The 24,279-nt window shown below is 54.1% G+C and overlaps 1 protein-coding gene across 8 annotated transcripts in view; it reads right to left on the bottom strand.

Moving 5' to 3' along the window:
• Positions 1-24,279, bottom strand: part of CCDC33 (coiled-coil domain containing 33) — a 109,705-nt gene that overhangs the window by 57,358 nt on the left and 28,068 nt on the right. For all 8 annotated transcript variants that reach the window (XM_058737076.1, XM_058737072.1, XM_058737075.1 and 5 more), the window contains 5 exons: positions 14,242-14,375; positions 9,953-10,062; positions 8,272-8,388; positions 4,970-5,061; positions 4,001-4,121 (listed from right to left, as the gene is read on the bottom strand). In XM_058737076.1, the coding sequence (XP_058593059.1) occupies positions 4,001-4,121; positions 4,970-5,061; positions 8,272-8,388; positions 9,953-10,062; positions 14,242-14,375 (574 nt within the window). The remainder of the gene's footprint in view (positions 1-4,000; positions 4,122-4,969; positions 5,062-8,271; positions 8,389-9,952; positions 10,063-14,241; positions 14,376-24,279) is intronic.

Consider the following 24,279-nt stretch of genomic DNA (forward strand, 5'->3'; position numbering starts at 1 on the left):
CTCCCGTGTATGAACAGAGTGAGGGGGAGGGGCAAGGAATCAAGGATTAATCACATTCACAGTCTGATGCCAAGGCCCTGGTGAAGGTGTCAGTGGCATGCGTGTGTGTGTGCGTGCACATGCACGTATGGAGTGGGCAGGGCATGGGGTGGGGAAGCCACTGACCACAGATGCTAATGGGAAAGGCCATGGCAGGCTGTGGAATTAAGGGATGTGATTAACTCTCGGCTGTAATCTTCAGCAAAGCCATTAACCCCTTGCCACTGAGGCAGACCTGCCTTCCCTAGGGACAGAGCCTCATTACATGGGCCCATGGGCCCTCCTTCCATTCCCCCTGGGCCCACCACATCCACACCCACACCTGCCACTGTCTGCTCTGTCCATTCCAGAAAGAGTAGCTCACAGTGGCTGATGCTGGAGGGCCTCAAGGGAGCCAGGACGCCTTAGCTCTGGGCCCAGGTCTGCCTCAACCTTGCTGCAAGACCTCTGGGAAGTCCCTTCCCCTCACTGGAACCGAGCTGTCACTGTCCACTGGGAACTGTCTTATGCTCGATGCCTTGGAAGACTGTTGTGAAGGCTGAAGGAGATAATGGATACTTTGATATTGAGGTGAAAGTTCAGTTGAACTCAGCAAATGCTGACTGGGGGCTCCTGCATGCTCTATACCTCAGGGGTGCTCAGGGCCTACAGGCGACCTAGAGTCAGACCCTGTCCACTCTGGAGCTCACCGTCTTCCTAGGTGATAGGACACACACACACACACACACACACACACACACACTCCTATGATCTATGCAGAGGCCTAAGTAAGTTGTGAGTTCTGGAAGCTGGGATGTCAGAGGAGAAAGTGATGACTTCTGAACAGGGTAAAGGAGGATCTGAGGGAGGAAGCCCATTCTAGGCTGAGTGCAGCAGAGTTGGGAGGCCAGAGAGGACAGCACGAACATGGAGAAGAGCTGGGCATCCAGAGTGACTACAGAAAGGCTGTGCGGGTTGGAACAGTGAAACAGGAGGCTGTAGGGGACGAGGCCTTGTGAACCTAGTGGCCAGCGAGGGCTTTGTCCTGTCAGTGAAGGAGTCAGGGATCCAGGGGAAGAGCCTCGATCTGGGGGAGGCATTGCCCTGGCTGCTTCTCACACGCTGAATGAGATGGGCCCAAGTGGAGGCTGCTGCCGTGGGTCACGCCAAGAGAAGACGCGGCCAGCACTAGGACAAGGTCTGCGGGTTGGAAAGGGGCCCCATGAGAGCTTGGGTACCGACTGGCCATGGGAGCTGAGACGGGAGGAGATGACAGGAGCAGCCTGCTGGCCAATGGCCCTCCCCCAAAGGTGCGGGGTGCAGGGGAGGAGTAATTCCAAAGTCCCACCCTATTTCGTGTCCCTCCGGTAGAGTCAGGTCAGCCCTATGGGCCCACCTATCTCTCCACTCACCAGTTTTGCCGTCATCACCAGACTCCGAGAGAGGTGAAGCAGACTCTAAGAGCCGCCTACCCCTCAACCATTCCCCTTCCTCCCTCCTAGCCAACAGAAACTGCTTTGGTCCAGGCGGCCACCCTGCACCTCACCTGTGCACTTCGGCTACAGCAAGGCGATGATGCCACACCCCTCCTCAGTGATTGGCTGTGAGAGAAGTGCATGTGACCCAATTCTGGCCAATGAGACGAGAAAGGAGGTCTGCGGAGGGGCTGCGGGTGGGAGGTTTCCAACGCCACTTAAAAGCCACAGGTGAGAAGGAGAGGAGGCTCCTTCTTTCTCTGGTCTTGGTCATGTCTGGGGTATCCCGAATATTTTGCCTCCATGAGCTGTTAGCCACCTGAAGATGGCAATCCAGGGATGGTGGAAAGCTCCTGAGTCCTGAGGACATTGCTAAGATGGTGCATCAACCAATTCTGGCAGCATCCTACATGGGGACCCCTTGACAATTGTAATAATAAATATCCTTAGAGCTTAAGTCCATGAGGTTTCTGTTACTTGTAGCCAAATGTAACAAGGGCAATGGCCAGGCTGGCCTCAGGAGGCACTGGACACTAGGAGGGGCAGCTCTGAAAGGGATGGGGTCCACTGAGCTTCCTTCCACCCTGGGCTTGGGCGCCGTGCACAGTTTACTCCTTTAATCTCTCCTAACAGCCCAGTAAAGGTAGGAATCTGGAATTGGAGAAATTGAGCTCATTGAGCTGGTAAGTCACAGAGTGGGGTGGGGGTGGGGGTCGAACTCAGGTGTGCCAGGCTCTCAAATCTCTGCCCACGGTGCTTTGGCTTGGTGGGCAGCTGGTGGGAAGTCACAGCAACTGAAGATGTCAGAGAGGCATGTCCTAGAAATTACCTGGTCCAACCACCACCTCTCAACTCAGAAAGGGGCTGCAGCAGGGGTGTGTGTAAGCTGCTGACTGGTGCCCCTTTGAGGTAGGGCTCTGCCCACCCCCACCTTGTACCACAGAGGCCTGTCCCTGTCCTCTCACTGCTGGTACGTGGGCACCTCTGTGAGTTCTCAACCTGACCCAACTACCATGTTGCCTAGTGAACAAGTGTCCTGCCATTACTGGAACCCTGGCCTTGAGTCCCACACATGCATGGAGCACAGGAGGCAAGTCTTTGGAGCTAGGGGCACCTCCCCCCCCCACAAAGATTCATTAGCAAAGGCAGCCAGAGAGGGTCCAGGGATGGGAGGGGGCTCCCTCATTAAAGCAGCCAGTGCTTCCTGCCCCTTGGGACCGCCTGCTGATTGGTTCATAATTTTCTGGGCAAATGCAGGGCCATGTGTGAGATGACTCTGGGGAAATCAGGCCGAGGATTGGTTTGGGTTTGAAGCCTCTGTCCCCAGGGTCCCCCTTCATCCCACCCCTCCCTGACACCATCACTCTTGCCTGTGTCTGAGCCTTCAAATGTCCTTGCCTTTAAATGAAGGCTGGGGCTCCAAAGGGGTGCCTCATTCTGTATTTGCCCTGCCAGACATGAACTGTGGTGGGCAGACAACAGGAAGGACTTCCAGGTCTACGGCCATACCACCCTGAACGCGCCCGATCTCGTCTGATCTCGGAAGCTAAGCAGGGTCGGGCCTGGTTAGTACTTGGATGGGAGGAAGGACTTCCCAGGCACCCCGGTCTTCTTCAAGGCCCAGGAATATGGGGATCACCATGTGAGGCAAGCTCCCGCTGAAGTAGAGACTATGGGAAGAGACTGAACTGGCCATTGCCTGGAGCCCAGCCACAGTCTGCACATCCCTCCCCAACATATTCAAATACACTACCCTCCTCTCCAGACATGATGTGCTTCATGCCTTGTGTGTCCCATCCCTATTCTTGTACTCTTATTCTCTATTGCCCTGCACCAACCCTCCCCTATTGAAAACTCAAGAGCCTTGTGTCTGGATACCCACTCTAATCACCCAGGCTTCATATCCCTATGGCCTCCAATTAAAAAAAAAATTTTTTATTGTGGTAAAATATACACAAATAAACCATCCCATTTGAACCATTTTTAGATGTACAGTCCAGTGGCATTAAGTAAATTTACAGCGTTGCATAACCATCACTACTATCTATTTCCAGAACTTTCTCATCATCCCAAATAGAAACTCTGTACCTATTGAACAATAATACTCTATTGTTCCCCCTGGCAACCACCATTCTACTTTCTGTTTCTATGAATTTGCCTACTCTAGGAACCTCATATAAGTGGCATCAGATAATATTTGTCCGTTTGTGTCTTCTCTGATTTTTATAGCTCTGACAGTCCCTCCTGGTTTGTTATTAGATTACATATTACCTTGTGTTGATGTTTGACCTTTTCCTATGTGTGATGCCTATCTTCTGCAGACCAAGAGTGCCCCGAGGGCAGCTCCTCCCCAGCACAGACAGGCATGGCTCTGGGTACATGGTTGGGTTCAATAAACTCCTTAATAGTCAAGGGAATCGCTGACTGAAGGAATGAATGAATGGACACGTGGGTGAGACACTAGAGGTCTGAGCCAGTGACAGGGTGTGTGGGGGAAGGAGCCATACCTGAGGACACCCGTTCTGGCTGACCCGAGGAACATCCAAGTGCAGAAGAGACGGGATTGGGAAGGGGAGTGGGGTGATGGGCAGCCCCACGAAGGCTGGGTCCTGCTTCATTTGATTGACCCTGGGGAGGCAAGGAGACAGGGGTCAGCCCATGAGTGCTACAGATGCCCAGTACTCTTGACTATCTGCCCAAGCCTGGAAGCCATGGGGTCCCGCTTGGACGGACTCTGGACTGATGTGAGAGAGGAGGAGGGTGCAGTGGCTTGGACACCAGGACAGGGGATGGATGGTCCTCCTGATTGCTGGCCCAAGCCTTGGGAAAGCTCATCTTGGTCAGGAGATAGGCTGCAACTCCCAGGTTCCTTTCCCCATGGCTCACTGTGGCCTTGGCCACATCTCAATGCCTCAGCTGGCCCATCTTTAAAATGCCTCACCTTTGGAAGTCCTTGCCAGAGTGACCCACCCCCATGGTTTAGGCTTAAGGTGGGGAGCACGGAGGCTGTAAGGGCAGGATTCAGGGTGTGTGCATGTGCTGAGCTCTTTAGGAGGGCTGAGAATGAGTGAATCAGTCATCTTCATTTCTCCAACAAGCAAGGGGTGTTCACAGGTCATCAGAACTCAACAGATGGTGTGGCTGAGTCTTGTTGGGCCACCAGAGGCAGTGACAGGGGCAGACAGCTCTGCCTCCCCATCCCATACCCACCGCATCAGGTTGGGAGGGGCTGAGGACCTCCTCTCCTCCTCCACACGTTGGCCTGCCCTGCAGCCTGCTCTCCAGAGAGTTCTGAGCCACCCCTCTCCAGGGGCTGAGAGCACCTTCCTGGGACCTCAGACCCAGTGGGAAGGTTTAAAGGGCCTTGGGGAGGGTAGGTTTCTAGGCCTCCTGGAATCATGTGGCAATGACAGCCTTTCCCCTCCTCTGTCCTCTGCCCTCCCCACCCTCCTTAAGTGAGTGTGGGCCCCACTCACTTAAAATCACTGTAGTTGGGAACCACCCTGGCAATGACCACCATGGGGTCAGGGTTGTTGACCAGGGGCTCGTTGATTCCCCGGAGAAAGACCTGGGGAAGAGAGGAGGCAAGTGAGCCTTGGGTGGCCTTGGGCCCTCTCAGAAACAAGGCCAACCCATCTACCATCTTTCTCCCCAGTAATGAGATCATCTTTGCCTCCATCTGCCTCATTTGGTTCTCTGCTCAAGGCTACTCTCCTTCAGACGCTGGGCTAGGCATTGGGAAGGCAGGGGGAGAAGACACAGATTCTGTCCCCCCATACCTCTATTGCCAACCCAAGCAATTCCTGATCTGGCTACTGGCCCTCACCCCTTACCCCCCAAATGGGTTCCCACTAGCCCCTCAGTCCTCACCCCAACTCCCCCCAGCTGTGATTCCTGTGGCTTCTTCTACTTCTCTGACCCCCATCAGTGGCCTCTGCTTCTATTCCGGCCCCCAATCCATCCCCTTTCTCAGGCAATTTGCCACACGATGGCAAAAACCACTTTTGTAAAAATAAATGGTATCATGTTATTTCTCCTGCTTGAGACCCAGAGATGACCCTCTTCCCACTGCCCTTAGAATGAATTCTATAATTGTAACCATCATGGTCAAGGCCTGCATGTGTGGCCTGTCTGCCCTCAGCCCACATTTCCACCAATCCCTCAGTCCTTGGCTCTAGCCTCTTTTGTCTCACACCTCCAGCATACTCACTTGTTTCTGCCTCGGAGTCTCTGCATACGCTGATCCCTCTGCCTAGATTCCCCACCCCCACCCCCAGTGACTCAGTGGCTGGCTCCTTCTCTTCCTGTAGAGCTTAAATGTCACCACCTTCTGGAGGCCTTCTGTGACCTTACTAAAGTAGCCCACCCCATTCTCTTAGCCCCTGGATTGTCTCTTCTCTAGCACTCATCATAGCCTGTGTTTGTTCTAATTCTTTCTTGCTCACATTGTGTCCATTTGACTAGAACCTAGTCTCCACAGAGGCAGGGATCATGTCTACCTCATTCACTGCTGTATAGCCAGCTGTTAGCAAATGCATGTGATACAGAGTAGGAGCCCAGTATGTGTTTGGGGAATAAATGAGCACCATTTAGGAAGGAGAAACGTAGAGGATGGGGAGGGAGAGGCTGATTGTGTTTCTGAGCATGAGAGAAACAGAATCACTGAGACCTGGGAGGGCAGGGCAGGAGCCAGGAAGTGACCTCAGCAGGGTGGGAGGGCTGGGCTTGAGCTGGTCTTGGAGGGTGGATGGGGGCCCTAATTACATGGGAAGAAGAGCAGGAAAAAGAAGGGGCTGTGAACACAGCTGAGGGCCCACTCACAACAGCTGGGTCACTATGTCACCATGGCGAGTCCCTGCTCCATGCCAGACCTTAGTATCCCAGCTCATACCCTGAGGGGTTGGACCAGACTGTCCCTGGTCCTCCCAGTTCTGACCTTCAATGGGAGGAGAGTGCCTGGGAGTAAGGGCTTGTTCTGGATCCTCTTTCCTCCTCCCTGGGCATTCTCTCCTAGGACCCTGTGCCAGGACCCATCTTAGCAGGTGGCTAGCAACTCCACACAGCTGTGAGCTGATACGGCCTTAAGATAGTGCTCAGGGCCAATCAATGCTCACTGGGGCCCCTGGAGACTGAATCCCTTCCCCACATTCAAAGGACTGAATCTGATGCGGGCATTTCAAACTTCAGGTGGGGGTGGGAGTCTGGGCTGAGCGAGTCCACTGCAGAGGTGTCAGGCCCTGGTGCACACAGGGACTCTAACAGGTGGAGAGGCCGAGAGCAGGCCTCTGAGAGGTAGGGGGTGCTGGCTAATTTACACCTGTTCAGTGCTATATGCTCAGGTGTGAATGAGAGAGCTGCCCAGGTGCACCTGCTCATGACAGCTGGTGAGTAAAAGAAGCAATTTCTCTTCCCACTGTGCTCTCCAGTCTGCTATCAGGACTGGAAGGGGGGCATCTATCTGTGCTGGGGCCGCGGAGTAGGTGGGGTGCTTGAGACTCTCCCAGGTAAGTCTGGAGGCTGGGGTGGGAGTGGGGCAGATCCTCAGTGGGGACCCCCCCCCCCCACTCCCACAGGCAAGGGTTCTGCCAGGTCTTTAAAGGTACGGTCTTCTCCCTGTGGGGTGGGGCCTGGGAACAGCAAGGCCAAGCTGTTACCACTCTTCCTTATTCTGTGTGTGTATGTGTGTGTGTGTGTGTGTGTGTGTGTGTGTGGACTGCTGGCAGATCTCAGGAAAGAGCATGATGGAAAAGGGAGGGAGATTAGAACAGGGGGAGATTATAACAGACCTACAGGTCTGATATACACTGGCATGCAAGGTGGCTGTGGGGAAGCAGAGATGTGGGTCAGGAGCTCTGGACTTCCATACCAGACTCTCCAAGTCTCGGTGTCCCCAGCTGTGAAATGGGACTAAAGAACACTTTTGTCCTGCCAGGCTTATAGTGTCGTGGGGTGGGTCAGATCAGCCACGTTGGGGCAGGGGAAGCCCAGAGCTTGGGCCTTCTCAGGTCCCCCTCTCATACTCAGGCCAACACTACTTAAGTCTGTCATCTCTGGGAAGTTTGAAGGCTTTAGGGGAAAGGGAGGGGGGATAGGTCCCTGGACATCTTTCCAGAGCATTGCCCATCTTTCTGAAGCTGCTGAAAAGCTGAGAAATAGAAGGTTGGGGAATCATGTGTGCCAGCTAGGTCTAAGCTGAGCCAAGCCTGGAGGAGGCTCCGTAAGTAGTTATTGAATGAATGAATGAATGAATGAATGCCTAATTGGAAGGCCAGCCAAACCTCTTCAGAAATAGGACTCAAAGAAGAGGGGGAGGCCCTAAAATTTTGGGGGTTGTAGGTCAGGGGTCCCTACTCCAAGTGGGACAGAAAAGGAGAGAAACAGGAAGGGAATGTGGGCCAAGGTGGGGGGCCTTTTCCTCCCCACCCCCCATGAGATTCAAACAGACATAAGGCTTTGGGAGCCTCCCTTTCTCCATCCTCCCTGCTTGGTATGTGTGGAGCAGAGCAGGACTGTATGCCTGGGAAGTGCTGGAAAAGGTTAGGCGTCATTTTCATCTCCATCCCTAACCCATCATCCCCATCATCCCAGGGTGGGTTCTTCACAAAGTACTTTGGCTATTCTTGGAAGGCCTTGTTGCATTCTTCCTTCTTAATTTCTTCCCCAGACACCCCTCCCCGCCCCACAAAGTCAGGCTAACCAGAGGTGGCCAAGGGGAGGGCCTGGGGTCTGCTCCAAGCTTGCCCCTTCAACCCTTCACCCCCTGCTCCAGTCCTGGCACCTCCAGAGGTGTGTGGTTGCTGCTGATGTCACGGTGGAAGAAACTGCCTTTCCGAATGATGGTCACATACAGTTGGGTCTTGGCAGTGGCTTCCTCAGCTTTCCCAGACTGGGTGGGCTGGGGACAGGGCAAGGGAAGAAGACACACAAGAAGGAGAGTGACTAAGGGGCAGACCCTGGCCATAAATCCAGCCCTCTGCACACAATCACTTGGCATTGCTCCACCGGGGCTCCGAGCTGATAATTAAAGCTCATGGTCCCTGCGAGCCCTTCCAAGATCAATATAATAAATCTTCCCTTTTCTATTTGAATATTTCATCGCCCTCACAAGGACCACTGCCTGCCTGCTCTCTCTGTAAAGATGTGATAACAAGGCCTGGGTTGTAAGTGGACAGAGAGCCAGGAGGCCTGGGTGATGATCACAGAATCACAGCTAAAGCACTGTCTTCCAGGTGAGTCATGAATCTCTCTGGGCCTTCCTGGCCCTGCCTGCCCCAGGTATCTCATCCAGGCTTAGGGAAGGGGCATAAGGAAGGTAAAGACCTTAGGCCTTGGTTGAGGTGGTGCTTGGAAGGAGGATCAACGCAGGACCTGGTGGGAAGCAGGGAGGGAGGAAAGGAGGGGAACTGACCTGAACTGAGCACCCACAATGTGCCAGGTACCTCACTAGAGGTTGCATTCATTGTTGCATTCAATTGTCCAAATGGCCATGCTCAGTGTCTCTATTTTGCCAATGAGAAGTAGAGGCCTAGGGGGTTAAGCGGCTGCTATGGATATATTGTTAGCAAGAGGCAGACCTGGGATAGAAACCCACACAATCTTGCATCGCATTGTTCTTTCCGCCAAACCATAATAGGGTCTGGAGTGCACACTGAGGGGAAAGTATGCTTCTGTTCATCTCTGGCTCAGTGCCTAGCATGCAATCAAAGAGTGAGTTCTTCCTTCCACCAATCGGCATGGGGGAGAGGGAGCGGGCAGGGGAGCTAGTCTGGGAAGTTCAGACCATGGACTGAGGTCCCTGAGGCTCCCCTCTCCAGGCTCATGTCAAGTTCCCTACAAGAGGGGTGCACTCCAGGGAGCACTTTCTTTCCCACACACCCCAACTCTCCTGGGCCTTCTTCCTGCTAAAGCAGTGTGTGGAGGCTGCACAGAAAGAACAGACTTGGGAGACAGCGTGACCTGGGCTCACCCTCCACTCTGCTACTCACTTGCTCTCTCACCCAGGTTGAGAGGATTCCTCTCTCTGGGTCCCAGTCCTATGTGTGCAAAACAGAATTCACCTTGATGATTAAAGATGGTGTCTAGCCCAGGACCTGAAACACAGTAGGTACTACGAAAATACTGTATTTCTTTGATTTTTAGATATATTCCCACTTTTAACATACATGAAATCAGAATATATCTTTAACTGGTGTATTCATTTCATGTAGTAGATGTTCCATGCTATTGGGCTGTTTTACAGAGATGAGTTTGGAGAATTCCAAATTTCTCATGGAAATCGTTCATGTCTACCTGTCAGGAGCTGTGCTTCCTGAGTCTCATACGACCCAAGACTTATCTTACTGTACGGTGAGCATGGAAGGCTCTGAGAGAATAGCTGGGCACGTGAGGGTGGTTACCATCTGTTCTTCCTCTACCTGTTCCAGGCCCACATGGGCCCAGCACCCAGGGCCCTGACTTACCTTCACCAGCTCAAAGTGGTAGGGGTGGAAGAGACTCAGGTATTTGATGGGAATTTGGTAGGACAATAGCTCCTCTTTATTTTTATTGTCCATCACCTTGAGGACCATATCTGAAGAGAGAAAAAGTGAGCTCAAGGTCAAAACAGGGCTTAGTGGACCAGTGTCAGCCCTGGTGAGGTGAGCCAGTGGGAGGTGAGACATTGCTGAGAGCAGGGAGCAGGGGCCATGCTGAAGAACCAACACATGTGTGGGACACACACATGTACACAACTTTAAAAGCACTGTTTGAGCTCCTGTGCAGGGCAAGTGTCCATGCTAGGTGCTGTTGGGATCCAAAGATGCAATTCTGTCCAGTGGTCCAGAAACTCCCAGCCCAGAGATGGACACACACAGTATGGAGCTCCCATCACAACAGACACACATGAGCTGGCACAGAGATATGCACGCAAGCAGGAATAGTACCTCTTCCTAGGAATAAGGCCGCTTCCCTTAGTCAAAGACATTCTCACCAGCAGCTCAGGCAGGAAGGGGAGGGTTTATCTCCCATATGTTGTGAATGGGGAAACTGAGTCTCAGTAAGGAAAAGTGATTTGCTCAAGAAATCTTCCAATATCAATAAAATATCTTCAAGGAAATGAAAATTAATCTAACACTAAGAATAATGCACCACTTAGAAAACTCCCTCCAAAGAGACTACATTTTGTCAAAAAATGCATGAACTTCAGGGTGAACTCTAAGAACATCAATGACTTAGAAATAATCATGGAAATGCTCCTTAGTGAGCACCTGCTGTGTGCAAGACATGGGGATGGGTGCTCCTGAGTCATTATTCCAACAAATCGCCACCACAACCCCTCAAGTAGGAATCACCATCTGTTTTTAAACTGTGGACAGTGGAGCTAAGAGAGGTTTATATTACTTGATCGCCATCACATAGCTAGTAAATGGCTGATGGGAGAGGCTAGGCTTGTAACCCTGGAGGGATCTTTTCATTCTGGAAGTCTATGGTGTGAGAGAGAAGAGGAAATGAGGAGGGAGGAAAAAAAGAGGAGGGAGGAGAGGGAGGAAAAAAAGAGGAGGGAGGAGAAGGAGGAGAATAAGAGAGATGGAGGAGGGAAGGATCTAAAAGATCTAGAGAAGAATGGAAAAGGGAGGATGGGAAGGACGAGAGTACCTGATGGAGACTGGGGTAGCCCCTTGCTCTTTGCCTCTTTCTTGAGACAAGGACACATCAGCACCATGGACAGCTGCTGGAGGGGCGGGTTCAGCAGTCTGGGAGCCCTGTGTGGCTGGGTCACTTGGAGCTGGGTGGGTCATTTGGATGAGCATATGGAGGGTCACCTGGGTGGGTCAGTCGGTTAAGTGTCCAGCTTTGGCTCAGGTCATGACCTCACAGTTTGTGAGTTCAAGCCCCGCGTCAGGCTCTGTGTTGACAGCTCAGATCCTGGAGCTTGCTTCGAATTCTGTGTCTCCCTCTCTCTCTGCACCTCCCTGCTTGCTCTCTCTCTCTCTCTCTCTCTCTCTCAAAAATAAACAAACATTAAAAGAATTTTAAAAAGGACTGTTGGAGGAGCATATGGAGGAGGAGGAGGAGGAGGAAGAGGAGGAGGAGGAGGCAGAGGAGGAGAAGAGTTTTGCTAATTACTCTTCCTTTCTTCTTTTTTCTCACTGCTACCCTGGAAACAGAGAGGGAAAGACATTTGCCAGAGTCCCTCAAGAGCTGGCCAAGTGGGATCTGTGCTCGAAAGAAAGAAGGGGAAATGCGGAAATGGGTATCCAAAAGACCTGAAGTTGCCTTGAAGGAAGTAGAATAAGACAAGAGGTTTAGAGTGAGAAGACCTGGCTTCTAATACAAACACGCCAACTTGCTCTGTGACCTTTGTCAGTCACTTAACCTCTCTGAGCTTCATTTTCCTGCTCTGCAAAATGTTAATATTTTAGAAAGGAAAATCGTTGTCTCTCTCCTAATATTGTTGTGGGGAGGGAAATGTGTTTTTCAAGCTATGAAAGTCTAAGCAAATGCTCCTTGTAGCTGTCACTATTTTCCTCTTCATTAACCATCTGTAGTGCTCTGTATACCCACCGAGCCCTGGGCAGAACTGAAAAAAATTCAGCTAGGGGATTCCAGTGCTCTCAGCCAAAACTTCATCAGTAGCTATGACGGCTGCAGCCCCTCATGGCCACTACGCATGGGCCCTGAGTCCCCCAAATCTGGTTGGAATTTGCTGAAGCTGAAGAAGGGGTGAGTGCCCTGCATTTCCTCCTCCTACCCCAGTCTTTGGAGCCCTGTGTGGGCAGCCAGCAGATGAGCTGTGATTGGGGGGAATGGACAGCCATCCCTCCCTGTTCCTGTCTCCATGCTACAAACATGCTTCATCAGCTTCTTCTCTGGGCATTGTGCCTCTCCAGCCTCCCACCGCTCCCTTTGTGTGGCCAACAAGCCATTTCTGCCACCTGCCTGCTTTGGCCCTGACACGGGTCTGCAACTCCCCTTTGCTTTCATTAACACCTCCTTGAGCTCCCTCCCCCTTCCCTCCACCTCTTGGCTTGGCCCCCACCTCCCCACCCCCACCACAGACATCACCACAGCAACCAGTTCCAACCAGGTTCCAATGAGCATCCAGCTACTTCAATCTGCAAAGAGGCACCTGCCAATATTCCCTGCCTGCCCATGAGGCCTCGCTACCCTCTTGTTCCTGCAGTGAGTCCTGTCCCCTCTCTGCTGCACAGATGGGCCCCAAGGCCACTGACTCATCATGTCCTTTCCTATAGTTACATGACATGTGCAGAGCTCAAGGTGGGGTCCCAGACCACGTCTACTCACCACAAACCCTAACTTCCTGTCAGCCACATAGATACACGCACACACACACACACACACACACACTGCCAGACATACACCGCCTCCCGGATAAATCTAGGCACATACCTAACATAGTGTTGCAGTCAGACACACACATGCATACACACATACATGACACACAGACATGCATGCCTCTGGGTACAGACACAAGCATGTACTCACACACACCACATTCACGCATACATACGAGCCAGCGGGCAGGCATTCACAGAGACATGCACACTCAGGCGCACACAGGCACATGCGTGAAATCCTAGGTCAATTTTTTGTCCTCTTCCACATTTTCTCAATTCACCCCAACAGCCCCACCTATCCCTTTAGAGGCACAAAAATATCATCTGGTGTGACCCAGAATTGGCTCTGTCCCCCTTTATTGACGGGCCGCCTCACCCTCTGTCTCTCATCTTCCTGCATGTTTAGCAGCTGGCTTTCTGCTCTTTATGAGGCAGACGGGAGTTCTAAGTCCCTGGTGAGATTTCAAGGAGGGGAAGTAAAGCCGGTCCTCTGAGGGAAGGGCCACCTGCAAGATAGGAACTTGAGGTTCTTCTGACTCGATAAGAGCACAGACGCTGTGCACACCTGTGGGTCTGTGCTGACTATGCCTGATGCCAGTGCCCATAGCTGTCCTGGCATCTGCCAGTCAATACTCCGGGGTGCCCAGCCCCAGGTCTCACCCAAGAGTGGAAACCTCAAAGTGCACACACATACTCATGTACGCCTGTACCTGGGGATTTCGTCCAGGAGCCCTGCCTTGAAAAACTTAAATCACCTCCAGTGTTAGAATTTGCTGAAAGACAGGAGCTGGAAAGGCTTCCGGGGGTGGAGGCGGAGGAACTAGTAGGCGGTTTCTATGACAGTGGCCCGTGGCCCTCAGGAAGCACAGGGACACCGCTGTCTCACAATGGGCAGTGCCCAGGAGACAAAGCAGGATAAGGAACCATTCTAGGGAAAAAGCCAAAACACTGGAGCCTCAGCGAGAGTGTGTGTGGCTGATCCTAGGTCCTCCACTTACTGATTACCTGAGCTTGGCCCAGTTCCCTGAAACTCAGTGTTCCCATCTTTGCAATGGGAACAGCACTGCTCCTCCCAAGGAGGAGCTCCCAGTGAGCGATGTGTGGGGATGTGCCAGGAAGCTGTAATGTGCCGTTTCAGTGGGAGATGGTAGTAATAACAACCATGAAAATAATAACAGCGGCCGTAAAAAGATAAGCTTTCATTGTCTGGGAAATTCATTTATGTGGAACAACTCATTTTTCGAGCAGACTGAGGAGATGAGGCGTGACACTATTATGATTTTTTTTCTTTAAAGTGCTTTTAACTGAGCCCAGAGAGGTGTTCAGGTGGCTTCCAGCTGACTCAAGAGGGAGCCTGCCTCTGCCTCACACCCCTCCCGTGCACGCCAAGCCACGTTTCGCCCCCACCTCACCTTCTTGTCCCGCATCCTCAGTTTGGAGCTCCACTTTGACCGTGTCCCCCCAGATGGGGGCTATGGTGGGCTCTGTGGTCACAGATGTGGCTGCCTTGGCATTCTGGTCCTTCACATCCTCAGATGTGGTTTCCCTGGGGAGGGGAGGAGCAGGCTGAGTCAGAGGAAGGGTGTCCTGCCTGCTGCTCACCCCTTCTAGACACATTGTCCATAAATCTGAGCAAAGGGTGGACAGAGAATGGAGAGCTCCCTCCCAGGCAGACACACTCTTGTCATCCCAGGCCCAGGGAACGCCAGGTCTTGGCTGCCCTGACCGCCTGGGGGACCACCCTGTCTCTCCGGCCACTGCTGAGGCCTTCACGTGGACTCAGGCACCCGAGGCCAAGGGTGAGAATGGGAATGGGGGTAGACTCCTTGCCTGTCTGACTTTCTGCCCTCTGCCTTGGCAGGGTTCCCCAGCAGGCGCCTGTGTGCATAGACTCCCCATCCTGACTCTCTTCTCTAGGTTCTATTCAGTGGGAGGAAGTCTCTGGGCAGGGCGGCTGTGTGGTGCCCGCCCGGCTGGCTTCTCCTTTGACCTTCGTTTCCCTAAGCTGCTGGCCCAACTCCCAAGGCTTGGCCCAGCTTCCTGGGCTCTGAACCTTTTCCACGGAGCACACGCACACTACTGCCTTTTGCAGCACCCACTTCGTGCAGGGCCCTGGGCTGGACACTTAGAGCTGGGCACGGGGCAAGGCAGGGGGGCGGTGAGGGGTTGTGCAGGGCCAGCCTGTCCAAGGAGAGGTGGGATCTTGGGCCCTCTGCTTCCCAGTGCATCCCACAGGTATCTGACACTTATGTCCCTGAGCTCCCGAGCCATCAAACAGTTCAGCAAGAGAGTTAATACTTCTTCTGTTGAGGAGGTTATTATGTTGGGGCTGTAAATAGCGCTGCTACATTAACTGCAGCAATCATGGGTGAGGAACCATCCCAGAGAGCCTGGAGCAGGGGTAGCCACGCCATGTACTCAGGAGGGGGAGGTGCTGTGCACCAATGGTTCCCCAGGCGGAAGCACAGATGGTGTCCTCACCAGCCTTGGCCCTACCCCGGAGGCCCCCAAAGGGAGTGTGGCGCAGGCGAGCTGGCCCAGAAACTCAGAGCCAAAGTGCCCCATATGGTAGCTAAATCAGCCTGTGGCCTTCCCAGCCCACCCTGTTCTTCCCCTCCAGGAAGCCTTCAGAGCCCCCTGGTCCTCACTGCTCCCTCTGGCCTCTGGACTTGAGTGACACAGCAGCCTGGATCTTTGCTCCCCAATTGTCTACAGGACTCCTGCGGACAGCCATTCTTGTAAGAGTCCTGTCTCCAAGCTCCAGGGCCCAGCTGGAGATTCCTCTCTGCTTCAGCTGAGAGACAGTGTGGCCTGGTGATGACAACAGGGTCCCTGGAGTTCCTAATCGCAGCTCTGCCCCTTATTAGCTGTGTGACTTTGTCAAGGTACGTGCTCTTGTGGTACGTTACTTCCTTCACCTGTGAAATGGGGTTGATAATGCAGGGCGGTTGTGGGCATGAGATGAATTCATGTGTGTAAAGTAGTTGGCATGTTGTTAAGTATCATGATGGTGCTAATCATCATAATCGTTTTAATTGCCCTTTAAATCATCATAATTGTTTTAATTGGCCTGGTGTCCCCCCATCTTGACCCCAACTCTGGGTCTACCTCTGAGGATCTCGGGCTGCCGTGGCCAAGGTATGGAGTCCTGGGGAGAGGACAGGCTTCAGAGCCACACACAACTGGGTCTGAGGCCGCAGTTACCTCTTGACCAGGCCACCTGTCCTCTCTGAGCCTCAGTTTCCTCCTCTGTAGGTGGGACCTCCCTCCCAGGGTGGTTATAAGGACTGGGAAGAAAGCATGTTAAGCTCTTGGCACACAGAAGGCCCCAGTTCATGTTATTCCCTCATGTACGACACAAGCTGGGTGTTTCTCAAAAGTCGCTGACCCAAGGCAGCCTGGCAGGGGCAGGGGAGCACCGAGAGAGGGCTGGGATGATGAGGGGGATGCCTCCCAGACTCAGCCCTGGTCCAGACACTTCGTCTCCGCACACCTGCGAAGAAGGCCCCTCTGGCCCGGGGCTGTGAAGGAGGCTGCCAGGCTGGAGAGGAGAAGGCATCAAGGCTGGCAGGGGTTGGAGCTCCCTGCCTCCTGACTTGCTAGCCTCCACTAACTCAGGGGTGCCGTCTGAGCCCCTCCTCCTGCCCCTCTGTGCCTTACACTCTATGTAAGGATGAGGTCAGTCCTCTACACCCCAAACATCTGACCTGCTCCTGCACGGACACCCAGTATTTTGTGTCCCTGGGGGCTACCCAGTGCTCAGAGCAGACAGACTGAGGGTGAGCAAGGGACCTGAACCACAAGCAGTGCAGTGACAGAATGCAGGTCGGAACCCATGACCTGTACTTGCCAGCCTGTCTCCCTCTTGCCAGCAGGAGGGATTCCAGGTGGAAAGAGATGGGGAAGGACAATGGACAAGGCCAAGGGAGCTGCTCAGGCATAGAAGGGGTTAAGCAAGCCTCCCTTTCCTCCCTTCTCTCACCAGGAGAGGTCTGTCAGAGCTAGGTGAGTGGAGATGAAATAACTCAGGAGGGGTGAGGCCCCAGGGGAAGGAGGGAGGCTTTTAGCAGGTGGAGGGAGGCTGTCAGGGTAATGGCTTTTCCTGGCACAGCTGACTCCTTCAGGCCTTGATGCTATTCTAGAAACTAGAGATCTAGAGGGGCAAAGGGGGCCAGTTCACTCCTTGCTCCTAGTTCCCATTCTGCACCTCTCAGCTGGGCACATGGAAGGCTAGGTTGTAGGACCCCTGGCCCCTGATGGGGCTCAGGTCTCCCAGGGAAGCTTCCGAGCCCAGGGGACCTCTCCAGGACCTGCCTCCATATAGCTTACTATAAGAGCAGGATCCTCCCTCCGATCCTTAGAGCCCTGGCCTGGCTCTCGCAGGCAGGCCCTGGGGGAGCTGCTGGGTGCTCCAGGCTGGGAGCCTGCTGTCAGGGGCTTAGACTTAATTCAGCCATGGGAGGGGCAGTCATACCAGGATGGAACTGGGGTTGGGTTCAGGGGTACAGTTTAGCAATCCTGGGTCCCAAACTGCCAAGAAACAGAAACCCCTCCCTACCAGGCCCACCCCCCAGCGCACTGGAGGGGTATGTGTGTGTTTGACAAAGCTGCCAGGAGGCCCTGGGGCTCCCACCCAAGCAGGGGGTGGGGCCAGGCCCAAGCACATCAGTAAATGGGAGGGAAGAAGCCGGATTTTTTGCTTTCCTTCTACACTGTCACTAAGGGAGACTGTTGTCTGGCCCCAGAGGCTGTCGGTTAGGTGGGCAGTGGGAAAGTACAGGGCACTGATGGGGTGGTGAGTACAGGCTCCTGAGCCATTCCCCCACCCTCCACGCATCCTCTGAAATGCCCTCTAGAGCATGTATACCTCTAGGGGTGGGGGTGTGTGCCACTGTCCCTGCCTCCAGGAAGGCTCCCCTGACCAGCCCCTCCACCAGCCCGTGCATGTGTATGTGTGCACGGATACACAGGCTTCCCCAGGGAGGTCTGTGTGCCACACATTACCCCATCTCCATACCCTCCTCCACGTACCAGCCCTCAAGCTGCCTCTCAGTTCTCTAAGCCCACCCCCTGCACTTGCCCTGCCTGTCTGCTTGGTCTCCCACACTCCTCAAGGTGTCAGAGCATGAACAAATGTCAAAGTCTGGCCTTGACAGGGTCCAGGGCTTTGGAAGCTCAGGATGCAGACCACCTGCCTGTCCTGAGTGTCGATCCCAGGGCAGCCCCTAGGGTATCAGGTGGAAAGGGAGGACCCTAATTTGGATCTGTTCTGGCTGCAGGGGTCCTGGCTAGGCAGGACCCGGTATCCTGGAAGACCAGAAGGATGTTCCCAGAAGCCCCAAGGAAGGCGATGCTTGGGCAGAATGAAGATGGACGAGGGGCGCCTGGGTGGCGCAGTCGGTTAAGCGTCCGACTTCAGCCAGGTCACGATCTCGCGGTCTGTGAGTTCGAGCCCCGCGTCGGGCTCTGGGCTGATGGCTCGGAGCCTGGAGCCTGTTTCCGATTCTGTGTCTCCCTCTCTCTCTGCCCCTCCCCCGTTCATGCTCTGTCTCTCTCTGTCCCAAAAATAAATAAAAAAAAAAAAAAAAAAAAAAAAAGATGGACGAAGGGCAGAACCTTTACATAGATGGATGGCAGAACAAGAGGCCTTGTAATCTTTTGACCGGGTCCTCCACAACCCTATCACTTGCTCACCTGGGAAACTTAGAGGCAGGTGAGGAAACAGGTTCAGACTAAGATTCCTTAAGGCCAGATGCCCAGTGTGTCATGACTGGACCCCATTCTGTCCTGAGAAGGCAGCACAGTTCCCCTCTACTTGCACTCTCCATGTCAGCCTTTGGGTCAGGAAGGCCAGCCTCCCCATCCCCCAGAAGTCTGAGGCAGCCAGACTCCCAGGCATGGACCTCCTTCCATCCCTGGAGGGCACAAAAAAAAACCAATGACCTGTCCCCTGCCCAGGTCTCCAGCCTTATGCAACAGGGGTAGAATGGGAGAGTTGGCCCCTGCAGAGGTGGTCATCTGAATGGGGTGGTCAAAGGCTGGGTTCTGGGGTTTGTGACCCTGCCTGGGCCGGACTGGGGAGGCAAGGTTTCCTGGAGGATGCAGGGCTTGAACAGACAGAGATGAGAACTTTTCCAATCGGAGGATAGAGCCTGAGGCTTTGAGGAGCCGTGAACAGGTCTGGGGAGGGCATGGCTGGCTGACCCAGGGTCAGTGTGTTGGGACGTGGGTTGGGGTAACAGAGACAACAGGGAGGCTTGTGGTCCTCCCTGACCTCGTGCCTTTTCCAGCCCTCTTCTCTCCACACCCATGTGCATTGTCCTCTGAGGCCAGACAGGAAGGAGGAGAAAGCCCTGCCTTCTTACCTCTGGCCTTGGCCAGGCTCCCCTGGGATTGCTGGGCAAGAAGGCTTCCTCAAAAGAGGAGCTAAGATCCCAGGCAGGAATGTCTGGTCTGAAGCTCCTTTCTCTCCCCCTCCCACCGTACCAGACAATAGCCCATCACCATCAACATCCCCCCTCCATGTGTGCCCCCCACCCAGCCCCCAGTACAGCTGTTTCTTGTGGATTGTGAGCTCTTGGGAGGCTGCCACTTGAGGCATAAGAAGGGCTGTTATTCTCAGCAAAGCAATGGCTCTCATCCTGGGTTTCATTTATTAATTGGACTCTAATGAACCATCACTAATTGCTGATGGTGCTACACCACTACAGGTGGGCCTCGATTTAAGGAACAACCGACTCTGGGGCACTGGAGGCCAGCCAACTCCCCGTCCACATGGGCATGGCTGCTCCCCTCCCCCCGCCCCGTACCTTCCCACAGGGGGCGGGTGCTGCCCTGGAAATCAGAAACGAGCACTCAGGTAGAGGGAAAATTCTTTCTACAAAACAAGAATTCTGCTCCTCACTTTCCTACCCATACTTCATCTGAAATTATCCCATTGTTCTCAGGGGAGCCCCTCAGGGTCAACCACGCACCCCTCTCCATGCTCAGGGAGGCAGCAGGGCAGGGGGATTCGTCCATACGACCCAGGGCAAAACCTCACCCCACAGAATTTTGTGATGGGTGCAAAGCCAGACTCAAGCTCCCGTCTGTTGGGCACGTTCATACCCTGCATCCTCTCCCAGGGAGGATTTCCTGGTTTTCTAGGGAAAACTTTTCTCTCCATGGAAGCAGGAGGTGGTGCATGGGCAAGTGTTATCTGCCAGCCTCTGGAGTGTCCAGCTGCGGTCTACCCTGTGGCCTTGCTTGGCGAGGGGCCCGGAGAAACATCTTAGGAAGAGGGGAGAGGGTACAGCTGGCTAGGAAATACCATGGCCCTACGGGATGAAATGATAGTCCCTTGGCAAGGTATAGGCCTGGGTGAAACAGCCCTGGGAGGTCTCTCCATGACTTGAGATCCTTCTTGATCACTCTGAACACCCCCTCTCTGAGTATCAACTTCTCATGGATGTAGCCTTAGCGCAGGAGGAATGTGGACAGACATATAGGTGAACTTCCCAACCTCAGAAGAATGACCTGAATCACTCTCATTCTTGTCTCTGGCCTAACTTGCATGGTGTATGGTCCACATTCTGAGTCTGGAATCTCAGACATAGAGCCCTGCCTCCTGCCCCCTTCCCAAGAGACCAGCCTTCCCGAGGGGCCCAAATACCCAAGTGCTGGCTGGGGTCTGGAGCCTGCTCAGTCGCCCTCTGCCTTGGGAGACTGTGGGCAAAGGACAAGTGGGTATTATCTGTTTAGTACCCCCACCACACACACACACACACACACACACATGCTAGGTGAGCCCCTCAAGGGCTTGTCTTATCACTGCTGAAGCTGTTTCCAGTTCCCACCTAGGCACAGTGGGACCCAGCAAGTGTTTACTGAATGGGGGAAGGTGTGGAAGAATCTTCTTTTCCTCTCCAGCTCTGCTAGGCCAGGCCCCTGGCCCAGACTGCTGGGAACCTGCTCTAATCTGGGGCAGCTTCTCAGTACTGCCTCAGAAGCAGCTGTTGGGCTGGGACGAGGGTTCAGATCTCAAGTTCTAAGCCCAAAGTACACCCTCAAAGGGAGGGAAGCAGAGCCCAGCTGCGGGGACTGGGCTCCCCAAAGGCCCTGGGGCCCCAGGGCCAGATCCTGGGTCTGGTTTTCCTGCCACACTGACATCCTAAGGGCCCCCAGTCACAGTCACAGGCTGGCCCCAAGCCCTGCTTCTCCAACACCCCCAGGGCACCCTAGCATGTACACGGCACTTTCCACAGGCCCCAGAGCTGCCCGAAAGTCAGGCAACGGGTGACAGGGAGGGAGATACAGGACAATCAACCTCTCTCCCTACTCAGGGCCAGCAAATCTGCCCCTACCTTTGTTTGGGGGCAGCCACCGCCTGCCCTCCCCAGGGATAAAACCCCACAGCCTCCTGAGCATTTCTGGGCCAGTCATGCTGAAGGCCGGAGAGAGTGGATTAGTGTTCAGGCTCACAGGCTGTGGGTTTGAGTCTCAGCCTTACCGACTGAGTGGGCTCATCCTTTAAACATCTCTGAGCTCATGACAGTGTTCCATATCTCACAGGCCTCTGGATGGATGGTGAGCCCCAGGGGGGCAGGGGGGGAAGGAGACGAGAAGGCCAGTTTGGGAAGGCTGAGTCTGAGGTGGAGTATACATCGGCTGGTGGGTCCATGGGGCTGCAGGGCAGGAGAGAGGACTGGGCTGGAGCTAGACATTCCTGGACCTTCAGGACGGGGCTTGGGGATAGCCTGGGATGAGGGAGATCTTCAGGGAGTGGGGGAATGAGAGACCCAGGGAGATGCCAAGGACTAAACAGGGAGCACCAACATTGACCGGGTATAGGGTGAAAGGATCCCACAGAGGAGTGGCCAGAGAGAAGAGGGAATCAAAGGAGGCTCGTCCTGGAAGTGAAGCAAGAGGGGGCTTCAGGAAGGGGGGTGTGCCTCTGAGACACATATAGAGAGTGGGTCCCCACGGGGAGGCCCCTGGGAGAAGAGGACAGCTGGCCAAGTTGGAGGCTGAGTCTGAATGGGTGGAGGGATCAGGAAGGAGAAGACATGATGCGAGGCCCAGAGATTCAGCTGCGTAGAGGTGTTTGGTCTGTGTGTAGAAACTGGCTAATTTTACACAACAATGTGGATTTCTGACTTCTCATGAAAAACAGAGACAGCCCACAACCCAAGCCTACAGTCCTCCACGGCAGGAACCTGAGGGGCTGACTGGGGGCTGCTTCCCCAAAGGAGCCCTGCGCTCTTGACTTGGTCTCACACACCCGGCCGCTTTCAGCATCTGTGGAGCCGGCTCCTCAGGCCTGAAGGCACTGACTTTGCTGCCCCCGGTTCCCCTCCCTCTGATGGAAGCTCACTGCGTGTAGGGAGACAGCACAAGGGCAGGAGGAGCTGAACTGGACCCCAAGCCCCAGTTCCCTGTCCAGTAGCCTGCCTCCCTCTTTGATGGATGCCAGACCATGCAGCATCTGACCTGGAAGCCTGAGGTGGGAAGTAAGGGGCACAGAAGCCAGTCAAAGCCCCGAGGGGGGACCCCACTTCCTGGCCATCTGTGATGCCCCGGAGGCAGGGGTGGGGGAAGGAGGGGCCCTGTCAGCAGCTTTGCCCGTGCTTAGAAATAAGCAGCCGAGACAGCCTGTGTGTTATACAATGAGGACACCAGGAAAGCTCCCCACCGGCCTGCCTCGTTGCCTGAAATCTCCCCATTAAAACTTGCTTCTCTTGGTAAGCATTGGCCTCTTGGGCTGCCCTCCAGGATTCCAGTGCCTCTGCAGAAGAGCTCATGCTTTTTGGGTCTAAATAAGTGTTTCGGGCATGAGAAGGACCTCAGAGGCCCTGCATGGCGGTGATAGGGGAACATCTGGAAAGATCCTTATGGCTTCAGTCTGGCTTGCAGGGGGGGGGTGCGGGGGATGGTCTCAGGCAACCCTCCCCTTTTAACCACTGACACCAGCTGTGTTTACAGCTCTGGGATACAAGGCCGTTCTCACTGAACAAAAATTCTGAGGCTCTGAGCCTCAAGGGACTGACATCATTTGGAGAAGGTGTGGAGAGGTCTGGCCATACCATAGGCTGGGGACTCTGCAGGGGAGATAAGACCCGAGATTCTCAGGCCTCTCCAGGGCCTTCTCCCCCATGCTGTGCCTTTTCCCACAAGCATCCTGATGGAAGGGAAGGAACCTTGGCCTCTACCAGAGGGAGTCACTAGTGGCCAAACAGGGACACTTATCTTTATCTGCTCCATTCTTACTGGCCAACCAGACAAGTCCCTTCACTTCCCTGGGTCTTGACCTCTTTGGCCATCACATGGGGCTAATGCAACCTGCCTGCCAGGGCTGCTGTATTAGAGCCAGGGTGCAGAAGAACCGAGCTCTGCGTGAGCTCAGCGTGGGCCACCATCAGCAAATGGGGGCTGCTTTTTTCCTGGCGCTGTCCCATGCTCACTGTCACTGTGTGTATTTTTGTTATTTTTGCTGAGCCCATCCCTCTGGCTGCTGAGACAAGCTCACGGGTCACCTATGAGTCATGCCAGGCCTCCACCCACTCTACCCAAATCCCTGCCCTCTGGAGCCTTTGGCCAAGGCTCACAGCCAGGCGGGGGGAAAGTGTGGGCAATCCGGATCCCAGGAAGGGTCTTCAGACTGCTCACTGGATCTTCTCTGGAAGTCTGGGTTAGGACCCTGAGGCCAACACCCCTTCTGAGAGGGGCAGCCACTGCATGAGGATCAAGTCAGGGAGTGAGGTTGAAAAAGCTTTTAGATTTTGGAATCCTGGATCCTGGCTTGGGTATGCACTATAGTTCTGTGACTCTGGCCACCTCACAGCAATATGCTGAGCCCTTAGTGACCTCATCTGCAAAATGGAGATAATATTTTACCTAGCTCAAAGGACTAAGTGATGATTAAATTATGGGAAGCACATATATACCACACACACACGTACACACACATGGACAAACACATGTATTCCTAGCATATTTGCCAAGTACATGGTAGGCACTTGGTAAATATGACCTTTAACCTTCTCCTACCAGGACCTTACACAATTGTCCTACTTTCAGTACTTTCTCCAATTAGTCACTAGGGTCAGAGCTCCGTCTGTGGCCAGGGTAGGGGCCCAGTGTGTGATTAGGGCTCAGTCTATGACCGGAGTCAGGGCTCAGCGTATGACCAAGGTCAGTCTCAGTCTGGGACCAGGGTCAGGGCTCTCAGGCTCACCCAAGAAAACCAAAGATCCTCCAAATATGACTCACTGGCTCTGACCTGTGGTCTGCCCCGCCCACTGTGGCTCCGGCCAAGCCTTCCCCCACGTGCACAGAGGAAGCAGCCCTTCCCCTCCCGGTCCTGGCTCCAGCCCTGTTCCTTAGCTCTGGGCAGCAGGCGGTCAGAGCAGCCACTGCCAACTGGCAACCCAGCCACCAATCCTTTGGCCGAGGGTTAGAACCCCACAGGATGT

This window comes from Neofelis nebulosa, chromosome 7 (genome assembly GCF_028018385.1).
Source record: "Neofelis nebulosa isolate mNeoNeb1 chromosome 7, mNeoNeb1.pri, whole genome shotgun sequence".
NCBI classification, from domain to species: domain Eukaryota; kingdom Metazoa; phylum Chordata; class Mammalia; order Carnivora; family Felidae; genus Neofelis; species Neofelis nebulosa.